The 13761-nt window shown below is 40.1% G+C and overlaps 1 protein-coding gene across 7 annotated transcripts in view; it reads right to left on the bottom strand.

Annotated features, from left to right (window-relative positions):
* TTC7A (tetratricopeptide repeat domain 7A) overlaps positions 1 to 13761 on the bottom strand; it is a 205865-nt gene that overhangs the window by 165354 nt on the left and 26750 nt on the right. For 5 of the 7 annotated variants that reach the window (XM_068185514.1, XM_068185513.1, XM_068185512.1 and 2 more), the window contains 3 exons: positions 11151 to 11229; positions 7963 to 8123; positions 7479 to 7542 (listed from right to left, as the gene is read on the bottom strand). In XM_068185514.1, the coding sequence (XP_068041615.1) occupies positions 7479 to 7542; positions 7963 to 8123; positions 11151 to 11229 (304 nt within the window). Of the gene's footprint in view, positions 1 to 7478; positions 7543 to 7962; positions 8124 to 8700; positions 8830 to 11150; positions 11230 to 11363; positions 11399 to 13761 lie in introns of those variants that run through there. The other 2 variants (XM_068185517.1, XM_068185518.1) reach the window with 2 other exon arrangements.

Here is a 13761-nt window from a genome sequence, read left to right as displayed (position 1 = left end):
AATAAATCAAGAGGCCACATTATAGTAGAGATATAAAAATCCCACAAACCCCAAAACCAAAAGGCACAAACCTCATAAAAAACTGACTGATCAGTAGCAAGAATATGGATTATGTCTAACACAATAAGGTAAGTCACTGTCCTAAGAAAGGCTCAAGGTACTACTGCAGTGTTCATACAGAGGTCAGAGAAGGGAATTTGAATCACTATTTCCTGAAACCCACTGAGGAAACTGGCATGTCTCTACAACCTGCCTCTCACAGAAGGCAGGCTGCTGTCCCTCAGATCATCATCAACCCTTTTTTTTCTTTGCCTTATGTTTTTGTAAATATTAATTTGTCAGTGAGAAATCCTGATCGTCACTGGCAAGTACAAGGGCAAAACAGCTGCAGAGTTACTGCAATAAAGAATACACCCATTCTGTAGGATGGGGAATTTTACTGAGTGAAATGTACACAGAGAGACACTTCATTTTGCATTTGAGAATGCAAAAATTCTAAGCTATTAAGATTTTTTCAATACCTGTGTTTTCTGTTGTTTCAAACCACTAATTTTCCTGAACACAATCGCAAAAAAGGCAATTTGTACAACACTGGTCTCAAGCAGTGTATCCATAACCTAAGCAGCAATTTCTATTTGTCCTACTGCATTATTTCATCTCTCTCTACTATTAGCAGCAGTAAAACATAGCTACAAATACATTTTCAACACCCCCACCATGACTATTTCCTTTAAGCTGTTCCCATTGTCAAACAGACCTACCTCACAGCATACAAGCGGGATGGAGAGAGATGGAAAGTCACACCTAGAGAAGCTCTGTTCAAGGCTGTTTTGTGGGATGGAGAAGGTCACCAGTGCTACCAACACAAGTTTCACCAGTGGGAATTAGTATTACTTGCATTATAAAGGCAAAAATATACAGTCAATACCCCTTTTTTTGAAGTATTCCAAGGTAACTGAGCAACCCAGAGATGCATCACACTTGAATATTTTGGGATGCATAAGGCACAATTAGCTGAGCTTGTAGGTGGTGGTTCAGACATGACACCAGTCCTGCATGGGGAAACTGGACACATTTTGTAGTCAGGCCAGACCAAGGCCATTGATCATCTTCAGCCTCCTTTCCACAGTCCAGTGACACAGTCCGTTTGCAGGCCACACATACCCAAGGGGCTCCAGCCCAGGCTGGTAGCCGTGAGCTAACCCAGCCTTCAGCCACTGTGGTGTCTCTGAACCTGACAGGGCACAGAACCTGGGGGTCAGTAGGGCTTTTCAGTCTGACTCCGAAACACAGCAATGCCACCGTAGGGGACTTTCAGACCCATGCTGGCTCTGCCAGCAGGGAACAGCTCTGCCTTTCCAAGCACCTGCAGTGCTGAGCTGCACACAGCTTGGGTCTTCCTATCCACACAGACAGTACACTTACCTGCAAACTAGATAAGCCCCCCACCCACAGAGGATTTGCTGCACATCAATGATGCTTATTTATGGCTTGTTTATTTCGAAAGGAAGGAAAAGAGCCACGGCAAATCCAAACAGCCATTACTTCAGCAGTTATTATGCACACAGTTACACTGCAGAAAATTAAATTTACCACAGTACAAAGATGTGTTTCTTAATAAAATGTCAAGTAATCATATGAATTACAATAGAGTATATTCCATGTAGCAGCCCCTTCTCACAGCAATTAGCTATGAAGTATCCTTTAATTGCTCACTTTGAAACATGGCTTCCCCTGCTTTTTTCCAAAGAAGAAAAAGAAAGCAATTAAAATCTTTAATGAGTGCCTGCTGCCTGCCCCCTAATTCATGGGCATTCGAATGTTCAACTTGTGTCTTTTCATAATAGACATAATTGCCAGATCCACTGCAACCCAACTATACAGAACAGCAGCATGTTTCACACAATGTACTGTAATAATGTAATTGGTGTGATTCAATACTACCATTAAGAGAGAAAAACAAATGCCGTGTGTGTAAGATTGACAACAGGCCTTTGAAATCATGTGATTGATGCCTTTTCTGCAAAGAGCTGGGGAATATTTAGCCTATATCCTTTGGGTCTCCCTTCTGGCTGTTTTGCCTGTATTGCCAAAAAAATAAATTAATCCTTCACAATGGCAAGAACCTGTTCAATGCAAGAGGCTACAGACTTTCTGCCTAAGTTATTGCTCATCTCTACACAGCACCTGAAGGTTTCCCTCACTAAGATATGCAAAGAAAATATTAAGGGTTGACTGCACAGCTGCTGTGAAAATGGCATGTGGGTAGAACAGGGAGGACAAACCATACCCCAGGAACTCACAAACTCCTCTCAGAGATACTACAACTCATTCCACTTCAGACCAGAAGCACAGCAAATGAAAACTTATCCCTTTGTGAACCACATGCCATCTGTCTCATTTCTGGCAAGCAACAGACCACAAGTTACTGGTGCCCAATTCAGATGTCAATTCATCAAAACAGCCCCTTATAATTGCCTATTAAATATGACCACATAGATATATCTTACATGTTTCAGGTGCATTCTAACACCCTGTACTGTAGCAGATCTAATTCTGGGAACACCACTGAAAGCAAGACAGACATATGCCCCCATCCAAAATGGCCAAACAATCCTATACAAAAGGAAGACAGAGAAGAAGAAAGTAAGCAAGTTTGTTTATGGGTATTATCTTAGGTAACAAAGTCATCACTTTGCTAACAGTTATCTGGATTTAGAAAGCTATCTTCTGAGAATTTACATCCTCCTTGCAAGTTTGGAAGCAAGACTTACTACTGCAAAGCAAAAAAAAAAAAAAAAAAGCTCTCACACCCTGTTCTCTAGCAACTCACATTAGAATCATTTATTCAAGAGGTAATTAGCAGAGGTAGTGTATTTCCCAGGATGTAGTGGACTACATCCTGCAGTCCATTTTTACAGGTCCCAAACACACAGCTTTGCCTTGCAAACCAGTAAAGAGACAGCCAGATTTGCTACTACTGTAAGTGCACAACTGAGATTTGGTAGGAACCAACAGAGCAGGCAACCCTGCCCTCAGTTGTCTCTCTCAGCTGCCATAGTCCAATGGCCCTCAGTAAAATAGTCACGATGGTCATCCAGCTGTTGTAGCATCACTGGGCTTGGTGCCATCTAAAAAAAAAGGAAAAACCAACCTACAAAAGCAACAAGAGATTCTTCTTCAACAACCCATTTGCTGGACAGCATTATTTTATAAAACTAGGAACTGAAGAGCTAACAAGTTTTATTTATTTCTGTGTTTAAAAATACATGGGTTTAATGTTATTCTGTTAAAGGCATGCTCTCAGCCATGAGTTTGTTCTCACCAGTAAAAAGAACAGAACAAGTCCCAGTATCTTCCTTCCCCCTCACCATCTGTTCCATGCTCTCAGGCCCTCCAAGGTCAAACTGCCTTTAGGGATTCAAATCAGAGATAAGATGTGGATGACATTTCTAATCTTTGTTACACAGGCACAGAATTTATTAGTTTTGGATACAAGGAGCTTCATTTCCAGTATGAATAAATACAGAGCCAAAAAAAAAAATAAACCATGTTACCTGGTTTGTTTGGTGTACCACATCAGTCAAAATCCCCAGCTGTAAGAGCCAGCATTGCCAGCACTGAATAAAGGTGTTTCAGACTGTATGTTGGAGCTCAGATTCAAGAAGGGAAGGTTTCTAAATGCAAACAAGTAACCTTTTCTTTCTTTTTTAACCTCAAAAGTAAACACAAAAAGTAATACTAAGTGTCCCATTCCTGGTTCTCAGAAGCTTCTGGCTAACTTTAAGGGCAGTGCAGTCAACTCTGAACACTCTTGAGAATAGCTATCAAAATAAACAAAACTGCAGCTAAGGGTTTGTCATGCCAAACCTCCTCTGTCTACACCCTGCAGCTCAAAGCACCAAAGTCCCTGATGGCAGAACCAGTCCTGTTCCCATTGGTAGGTGAAGCAGAAAAATCACATTGCAGCAAGTGACAATTTGTCTTCAGTTCTCCTCACAAACAGTGTCACTAGTTTAGGTGGGTTAAATGCAGTAAGAGTGTGGGCCGTCCCGGGACTAGTGGTTTAAAAATAGGTAAGTCCATGTTTCTCCAACATGTGATAGGAACACATCATTCTGCCATAGCCTGAGCTTGTAAAGGCCTTCTTGGTCTGAAGGAGAGCATTTTTGTCCTCTCAGAAACACAGCCCATCTATACCATAAATTAGGCTACACAAAAGGAAAGATAAGAGTAGCCAGGAGTCCGCAAACACCCATAAAGACAGCCTTGACTGTGGCTATCTTCAGGCTGCCTGATTTGTTTCACTAGATTCCTTCATGAGAACTCTACGGCCAAAGGCTGTAACTAAGTAACAGCTGGCACAGAGAAGGAACATTTGCCAAGCTCAACAACCAGGATTCTTTTCATTGTTTACTGAGATACCTCAGCTCATGAAAATAGGCTCCCTTTTTTAACAGGACATAAAGAACTCAGGAGTCAATTTGTGAGAATGCCAGGGCAAAGCAGGCTACAAGCTTTCACTGAAAGTGTTAATATATCCACAGAAGCATCTTCAGATCCATGAAAGAGGATACTATGTAACTTGGCCATCCAAAAATCTTTTACATTCTAAGGCTCACCGGCAGAGTCAAATACTGAAGGAACTGTTAATTGTCCCTTTCAAATATATTCTCATTTCGTCCCACCAGAATATGCAAACTGACTCCCTTGCAATGCAAGGGAAAGGGATAAGTAATCACAAGCCAGAAACCTCTGCCATTAAGTGCCAGAGAAGGTTTGGTGAGAAATAGGCTCTAGCTCTCAAGAATCTCAAGGCAATTTCTTGCTTTCTCCTTCACAGGAACAATTCTATTCCCCCATAACATCTTCTTGGAAGTCACACAGATCCTGGCAAAGTAGATGTCAGCCTCACCTTAGGAAGGCAAGTCAAACATAAAAACAAAGTGTATTTCAGCAGCAAAGGTGTTCCAAGAGTATACTTATTGAAAAAGTACCACCTCTCCTTTTCAGCACATATTTACTTAGAAGTTCTCTGATGATTTATGCTCCTCCCCAGTTCATCTTTGCTCTGTGTCCCCTCCACAAGCTGAATTTTTTTTCTGTGCCTCCTTCCCCTAATTCTGTCCCTCTTTAAGGTCACTTTGAAGCAGTAGGAGTCAGGAATAGGTATGTGAAGAAGTTGTTTGGCTTTACAGTCCTGCAAGAGAGTTACAATAGCCTGACTACAAGTCCTTTGTCTCTTTAAAAATCAGAGAGAAGTACCACCTTACTGGTCAGTTTTGCTCTGACAGACCAAAGCATCAGAGAAGGCAATGTAATTGCATACCTCTCTTTCATTTTAAGGGGTTCACAATTGTAAATACTGGAAGAACACCTAATCCAGCCAAAATCCAGGAACACCAATTGTGCTGCTCACTGGCCTACAGAAACATCATTATCACTTGCCATTGACATTCTCTCCAGAAAGCAAAGTAATATTTTATTCAGTTGTTAACACTGTATCATTAGGGAGAGACCTCAATTAGAAATCTGCTTCCTGTTAGCTCATTTCATGAGCTTAAACTAAAAATCAAAACTTCAAACAAACAACAAACCTGCACATGAAAAAACTACTAGCCTACAGCAATGCTGTTATGGAAACATGTCATAGGTTAAACAAAATTTCCCCTTCAAAGTACCATAATAAAAATGTACAGGGAAGTATTTATGAATTACAAACATATGTAAGAATTAGATTGCTCCCTCTGTTCCTTCACTTAGGAAGAACATTCATGTGATTCCTAAGTGTATTTCTATACACTTGTCCTGAATTTTAGTTAGAACAAACTTGTGGCAAGGCTGATGCAAGATGAAGGCTTAGATGTTCCAGTTCCCCAAAATCAGAAATACAGTTACATGGCTCTTACAGTGCTCTGCTACAGGATCTTCTTTTGTTTGATATGTGGCAAATCAAAGTGCCTTGCATCTTCCTCCAGGAAGTTCCTATATATCAGAAGCAGCATTTAAGCATACACCAAACTTACTTATTTAACCTGGAACTCAGCACAGCAGTCTTGTTTCTATCAATAGCATTTTCACACTACTTGAGCCATAACTTAGCTGCAGGACCAGTTAGTTCACCATTTTACACACTAGTAGATAGGAATAACTTTCTCCTCCTCAGCAGAACAAGATTGTGGAATTTGAGGTTCCTCATGGCCTTTCCAACAGCAAGACCAGTCCCAGAAAGGCTGGAGCAGCCAGTTCTGTCATTGCTCCAGATCCCAATCCTCCTCCTGCTTGGATCAGCCTCGACAAGCCCCACTGACATGAGTACTTCTGATATTAATAGAAATGCACATGATATCCTACAAGCCCTCTCTCCTGTAGTCTCCACTTCTAATTATGAAAGGCCTTTCTGACTGAAGAAAAGCCCTTGAAAACACAAAGCAGATGTGCTGTGGAGGTTTAATCTAGAAAGCACTGAAAAGCACATAGCAACACTCAGATGTACATGATTTTAGGGGTGGTTCCACCTGTTCAATTTTTCCCTGAATTTTAAAATCAAACAATATTAAATTGCCCCATTCTGAAGAAGTTTGTGGGAAAGGGAAAGAACTTGTGCCAGAAGAACGAGACAAGAAAACCTGAAGGAAGCAAAACCCAAAGTTTTCAGAGTATCTTTTTTCAATTTGTCTGAAAGTTATTTAAAATTTTCTAAGAAGGTTGTTGATGTTCTAAGGTTTTGAATCTCACTTTGAGGCACAAGTGACCACCCTGCATTTAAAGCAAAACACACATTACTTACACATTTTCAGAAAACATTTCTTACATGTTTTCTGTGCATTTGCATCTTCTCAGAACATGAAAATTACCAAAGGTCACCATGCAGTTATTTTTGCTCCGATTTTCTGCCTGCCTCTTAAATTAATTTTTTTAAGCCACCAATGTTATAAATAGAAGAAATCTAATTATTTCACTGTAGCTTATTATGAATGTTTCTGCATATCACAAGATTTCCTGTATCACTGCATCAGAAACTGTCAAAGATCACTCCAGACTGAAAAAAACAACAACTACAGACTAAGGCATGAAAGCAGAGTACTGCATCCTGCAATTCCAAACAGCAGTTACCACCATCATGCCTGGCTTTAGGAAAGGTTCTCTTCCTCTCATTCTTGATCCATAAATCCACACAGATGTTATGAATGGAAACATCTGTCCACTGACAGTGTATCTGGATGTCAGAACCTGCATACAGCTATGGTGAATGCAGTCAATTTCTCTTCTTGACAATTGCCAAAACTCTTCACTGAAATTCCACTTAATAAAAGTGGCACAACTAATACAAGAATAAGATACCATTTTCCACTCAGCATCTGAACCTTTGCTTTTGTTTATATGGGGAAGATTCTGTAAACAAAGCCAACCAAGAGACCTGGAAATGCTAGATATCCTTTTGCACTATTAATACTACAAACTCATTTTTGGCTTACCATGGATTCACTGATTAGGAGGAGGAGAAGAGCCTCTTCTACATTGTCTTGAGGGCAGTACACACTGAAAGACAGAACACATTTTTCTGAGGAAGATCAAGAGTTATCCTGCCAGCCTCTTTCTCATTTCACAAGTGGTAACTTGAAACATCTCGTGCATAATTCATTTGCTAGGCAATACTTTCTTTGCAGGTTCACACAATTAAAAGCTCTGCAATATATCTTAGTTGAGCTATACTGAACCCTACATAGATTATTTCAATTTCATAGCAAAGACAGTCCTTTGGTTGGACTTTCTTCTTCCTGGTGGGGGGGGGGGAACCACTCAAAGTTTAATGTTTTCTTTTTTCAGCAGACTTTTTAGTGGGAAGTTGAAAAACAAGAAGGCACAAAACTACTACATGAATCAGTGACATAATTAGCAGTACTGAAGAGTATTCAAATACACTCCTTCCAACAAACTGTAGTAAAAATGAACACTTACTTCTCTTCCAAGTACAGCTCAGGCCTCCGACAAAGAAGATTGCTAACACAGGACTGATATTCCTTGTTCATGAACTCAGGAAGTGGATCAGATAAAGGGCTCCAGTAACAGTCTTCACTGAGGGAATGGAGAAGTACTTGGGCTAACTGTTTGGCTGCAGTCTAGAGATCAGTACAAAAAAAGACATAACTCAGTGAAACCTTTTCCAACACAAAAGATTCAGCCCTCACCATGCTCCGCCTTGGGAAGGAGATGTACCGGCGTGACAGTACCACTCTTCAGAACGCTGGATTAGCAAAACCGGTGGCTAAGGTCTACAAAAGGGTCAGTTTCTTTCCTCCTGAGAAAAGACCAAACTTCTGCACTTACATGGTCCTGTTGCAGGAAAAGTTATCAAAAAGGCCTGACAGCAAGGGATGCTCTGGTGAACAAGGACAACCGACTGCCACATGGACTGCTGAGAAAATCTCACAATAGTTACTATATAGGAGAAGGATGACACAATATTGTGTTCTCAGCCTCAGAATTTTGTATACAAGTCTCAAGACCAGAGGAGACTTTTGTGTTAGCTTTAAAAGATCAACATTTTATCTGTTAATGTAACTCTCCCTTACAGACTCTTATAGTTTCATCTTGGTACTGCTTCTCTCTTCCTGTTGCAGTAATGGAGGGAGGAAAGAAGATGCTTATCTTAGGAACTTTATAGTGAGACAGCAACATCACGTGTACTTTTTTTACCATCAAGCAACTGAAGACCCTTCAGTAGTTGCTTTGCACTTCATATGCACAGCTGGCAAGCTGGGCCCAAAAGGAGGCAAGTTAACTTCACTTAGCAAAACTATCTTTGGCATTTCCCATTGTCTGATACCCATCAAATCTCTACTTTCTTGCACTGCACATAGATGAGCCTGCAAACAAGCCCAGAGACATCACAATGGGTGGTGTCCTCTGTGAATTCTATGCAGCACACCACTCTATGCTGTAAAGTAAATCCTGCACAAAACAGAGGGCAGGCTGAAACTTCAGCCCTTCTGTCCTAATACTTGCAAATAGTATTTTGCAACTTCTCTGACTACTGGATATGTATTTTATATGAAATGCACACTTTGAGATACTTTATGAGCCCACCAACAGTAATTTTCTTTTAAATATCAGGACACGTATGTTATAGATATCATACTTCAAAATCTATGGGATCAAATAAACCACACTTAGGTTAAAGTTCCTATTGCCAACTTCAGTAAAATAACTTGGTTTGATGCAAGGCTCCTGATTTTCACCCCCCTCACCACACATGAATTCACCGGATTAGTCTACAATGCAACCACAGTACCACCTGTTAAACATCATAAAGGGAGGCTTCATAGATGGCAGTGGTCTGTGTGTACGATGGTGTCTCAAATAAATGTCACCAAGTATAACTCCCTGGAAACCCCAAACCTTCCCTGCTCTGCTACTGACAAGTTACAGAAAGCTGTCTGTTTCTAACTGAGCTTTTCTATGCTTTTTATAGCAAGTAACTATGAGCAAAATGGCCTAGGGCACGGCAACATTAGCCAGTATCATTTTATCATCTCAGTGTGTAATTATTTAGTCAGTTTTACCCTGAGGAGTCAACTCTCCTATATTTTTTCCTACAGTCCTAGAGGGGAGGGAAAATAATTTGTCAACAATACAAAAATCTCTACTGGTTCACACAAAAGGAGGAGTATAGTTTGTGGTAAGCCATTCAGAAGGCAAGCAACAAATACTTCTAGTGTCTTTAATTTTAACATACAGTACAGTAGCTGTACTCTTGTTTTGAATAAGACCAAACAAACCAGAACAGGGCAAGACTCTGATTTAAGTTATTACTGACTTTGGCTACAAAAAGCATCATTATGCTTGAAGAACACTGTGATCCCACAAATTAGGGGAAAAAAAATCATGTGTTTTACTTTCATGCTTGAAAAACTCATTTAATTAAGCACAATCCTCCCTTTGCCTTCTTGACAGCTCTTTAAAAATAAATAAGAAAATGAAAATGCAACTTCTAAATCTCAGTAAAAGCTATTGAATGAGCACCTTGAGAGTTCCCCTAAGGGATAAATCCCCCAGGGGTGCTGTACAGCTGTACCCAGTTGCACAGGGACAGGAGCAATTGAGCCGTGTTCTGTCACAGTCTAGGAGCAGCAGATGGCTAGACTCATTTCAGCAAAATGATAAAACAGGCAAGCACAAAAATACTGCTGAACCCCAATCTCAGTTTGGAAAAGGATACAACCATTTGAGTGGACACTTAAGTCATCTCTTCTAATTTGCAGCACAAGCTTCCACATCCATCTGTATTCTCAAAAACGCTACACAAACCCATGCCCACCTCCCCTGCCCAACTTCTCTGGAATGACACAAAACACAAAGCAGAATAAAGTACAAGCTTAGCTGTAAGAGTATCAATGCTTTCAGGGCTGCAAAACTTTCATTCCCAAGACTGTTATTCTGCAAGCTCTTGACCTTGTCACCTCCTGAGTAACTTCAGGACAAGATCTCTCCAAGGGGAGACAGGGAAGAACCAGTTAAAGGTCCAAGAAGTTCAACAGGCACATAAATATTTTTTTACATGAGTCATTCAGGATAAATGGATGCAAAGATGCAGAATGCCAACACCAAAAAGAAAAAATTAAAACAATTAAAATCACTCCGTAGTGTATTGAAGAGGGTTTTACAGAAAGAACACTGAAAGATGTCAGTCTAAAAAAGCACTGCTTGTTGCAAGAGACAGAAATACTTAATGCTTTTACATGCAAATGCAGAAAGGCGTGCATGCACACTGAAACTGAGAAGAAAACAAGACAGCATCACCTGAGGACAGCACTGTGAAACTAATAACGTCTCTGTTTCTACTAGGGCTAGAAAATGCACTGAAACCAAGAAAACAAAACAATCAAACAAAAAACAAAACACAAACCCAACAAAAGTAACCTATATGCCCAGGTCTGAAAGCCTGGAGATTTGAATTGGGCAGGTCTTTGAATTAAGGGGATCACTTGACATATCACTTCCAAAAGTTAAAAAAAAGAAAAAAAAGTTTAAAAAAAGCCAGCAATCAATCAAGTGAGGACAAATACACTTTTGTGCTACAGCACTGGTCAATCAAGAGAATTCCTGCATACCAGACTGCCCCACTCTCCCATCTCCCATTCTCTTACCATTTTGAAGGTCTGAGTAACTTTTGTTTCTACAGTCCGTAGTATTTCTCGAAGACTCCTCATTCCTTTCACAATATTTCTATGGGGAAGATACAAAAAAAAAACCAAAAAAAAAAAAAAAAACAAAAAAACAACAAAAACAAAGAAAAACCCTCAAAACCAGCATACTGGAGACAGAATATTTCTATGATGTGCCAAAGCTCGGCAACACACCTGAAGTTCAAACAACCCATGAAACAATCACTAACACTGAGTGTGCAGTAGCAAGACAAGTCACTCTCAGGCACAGACAGGACAATGGCACAGAGCAAGGCAGCGACTGTAGCATTGCCTACTCCAGATGGCTTCCTAAGAGAAGATCACATTCACATTTGATGAACAGAGGGGACATTTGGAAGCCTTTCATAGCTCATATTTATAAAGCAGATGCTGCTCCTTAAAAGCATCCATATCTCCTCTTCATACACACAGATTGTACTTGTTTGAATTATATTGAGCTTATGTGATGCTCTTAAATGACAATTTCTTTTAGGTGGTGCTTAAATGCTTTGTGTCTGATGGTCCAGGCACATGATGAAATTACAGTGGTTTAAACAGTTAATTATCAGGCAGCTAAGTTGCAGTAACTGTCTGCAAGCACAGCTTAACTTGCAGTAGTAAGAGGGTAAGACTAAAAAACAAAAAAAATCATATTATTCTGCATACACCATGAACAATTAAAGCTGACTAGTTGCCAAATGCTATCTTAATTGCGTCTGTGCATTCAGAGAGATGCAGAGAGGAAAGATTAAACACTGTATACATCAGTTAACACACTGGCAGCTTATCAGCTGTTCAAGGCTAAGGACATGGCCTACCATCACAGTAACTGCAAAATGGTTCAATGCACATTTATTGGGTCAAAGCTACCCAAAGACATACAAGCTATCAGAAAAGAAGCAATGTTGTACAAGACAACAAAATAAGCAGTTGTACTGGTACATTAACTGTCACTTCAGCTTATCCAGAATTTTCTGTGCAGATGAAAGCTAAATTTCATTTATAAACAAAGTCATAAAAACCTTTTCTGTCAAACTGATTAAATTTTGAGGGTAAGCAGTACAAACTGCACTTGTGCCTGCTTTCATGCACTGCAAACCTTCTTGTACTCCAGAATCAACAGCAAACATCTGATGACAATAAAGAAAAGGTAATTATTTTGGAGATGTAGACATAAAAATGTCATCATGTTTACCATGAATACTGGCTACATAAAATGCCACCCTAAAGCTTGTAGTCATGTCACAGAATGCAAATGCATATGGCCTTACTTACGAGCAATTTGAAACTGAGATGGGGTATTGTGAGGTAATCTGTAGACTGTCTAACCATGGGCAGCATACAGGCAGGCAAGAAAGTAAGACACGAGCAAAAAAAACCCTGAAGACTTGTAGAGAAAAGTCAGATGCTGTCTTTTTTCCTTCCATTTTCTCCCAAGTAAAAAATGTTCTTTACCCTTTTTCCTCTTTACAAACTCAAAGCACTTTTTTTTAAGTTGGACTTAAATACTACAGCAAGCACTCCAATGACAGGGCCAAGACTCCAGGGGCTTTTTTGTGGTTCTAGAATAGACTATACCCACAAAGATGCAGTTCTGGACCTTATGCACAAGTAGCGACCAAATCCAACAGAACTGTTTACATGGCATTTACTATCAGATAGAAAAAATTAATAAATTCCTCCATCAAAACAAAATTCAGCTGCCCAACTGCTCTTCCTGATTACTGAAAACTAACAGCATTTTCTGTTCTTCCATGGGCTCCTTAGGAGGCTGGACAGAAGAGTTATGAAGCATAACAGTTCTACAGCATTTTCAAAACTGCATTTATTTAGGTCTCTTGTTAGCATAATGATATTTGTCTTAATAAAGTGCCAATTAATTGCATTAACCAACATCAGGAAGAAGACTAGTGACCATTTGCAAAGCCAATGAATTTCACATTTGGCACATACTTCAGAGAAGAAAAACCTACAGAATGTGATAAAATTAGAGTTTTGTTCCTAGAAAACTAAGGCACCATTACAGTTCAACATTTTAGACAAGGCCATAAAACAAGTTAAGCTTCCTGGCAGAAACACCTTGCTCTAGGGTGGGGGGAAGGGGAGAAGAAAAACAAGGAACAGACACACTGAAGTGGATGAAAGAATAAATGGCAAATTGCTGCCCATTTGTCAGTAGTCAGGGCTGGAATCATGCAGTACATGACAAATGCTTAGGAAGACTTTAACAGAATGTAGGAGTGCAATATGGGAAGCACAGGAGGAGCACCCAGCACTCACCACCTCCCAGATAGCTGCCCATGTGGTCAGGACCTATCAAAGAGCACTCACTCCATCCCCTGAGCTCTCAACAATACCAGTTCTACAGGACTGAGGATTTGGTTTGGCAGCTTTTGCATTTTGAACTTTATCGAACATTACTGAGCTGTGACAGGAGACAGAGCACACCTGCCTGCAAACACAGGAGTTTGTCTTTCCACTCTACTGTTCCAAGCCAGGAGACCATCTGAGCACATTTCATTTTGAGCATATGAATTGCTGTGCTCTCAACAATAAGGAACTCACTGTTGCA

This window comes from Anomalospiza imberbis, chromosome 3, assembly GCF_031753505.1.
Source record: "Anomalospiza imberbis isolate Cuckoo-Finch-1a 21T00152 chromosome 3, ASM3175350v1, whole genome shotgun sequence".
Classification (NCBI taxonomy): Eukaryota; Metazoa; Chordata; class Aves; order Passeriformes; family Viduidae; genus Anomalospiza; species Anomalospiza imberbis.
This window is presented reverse-complemented; position numbering and strand designations above follow the sequence as displayed.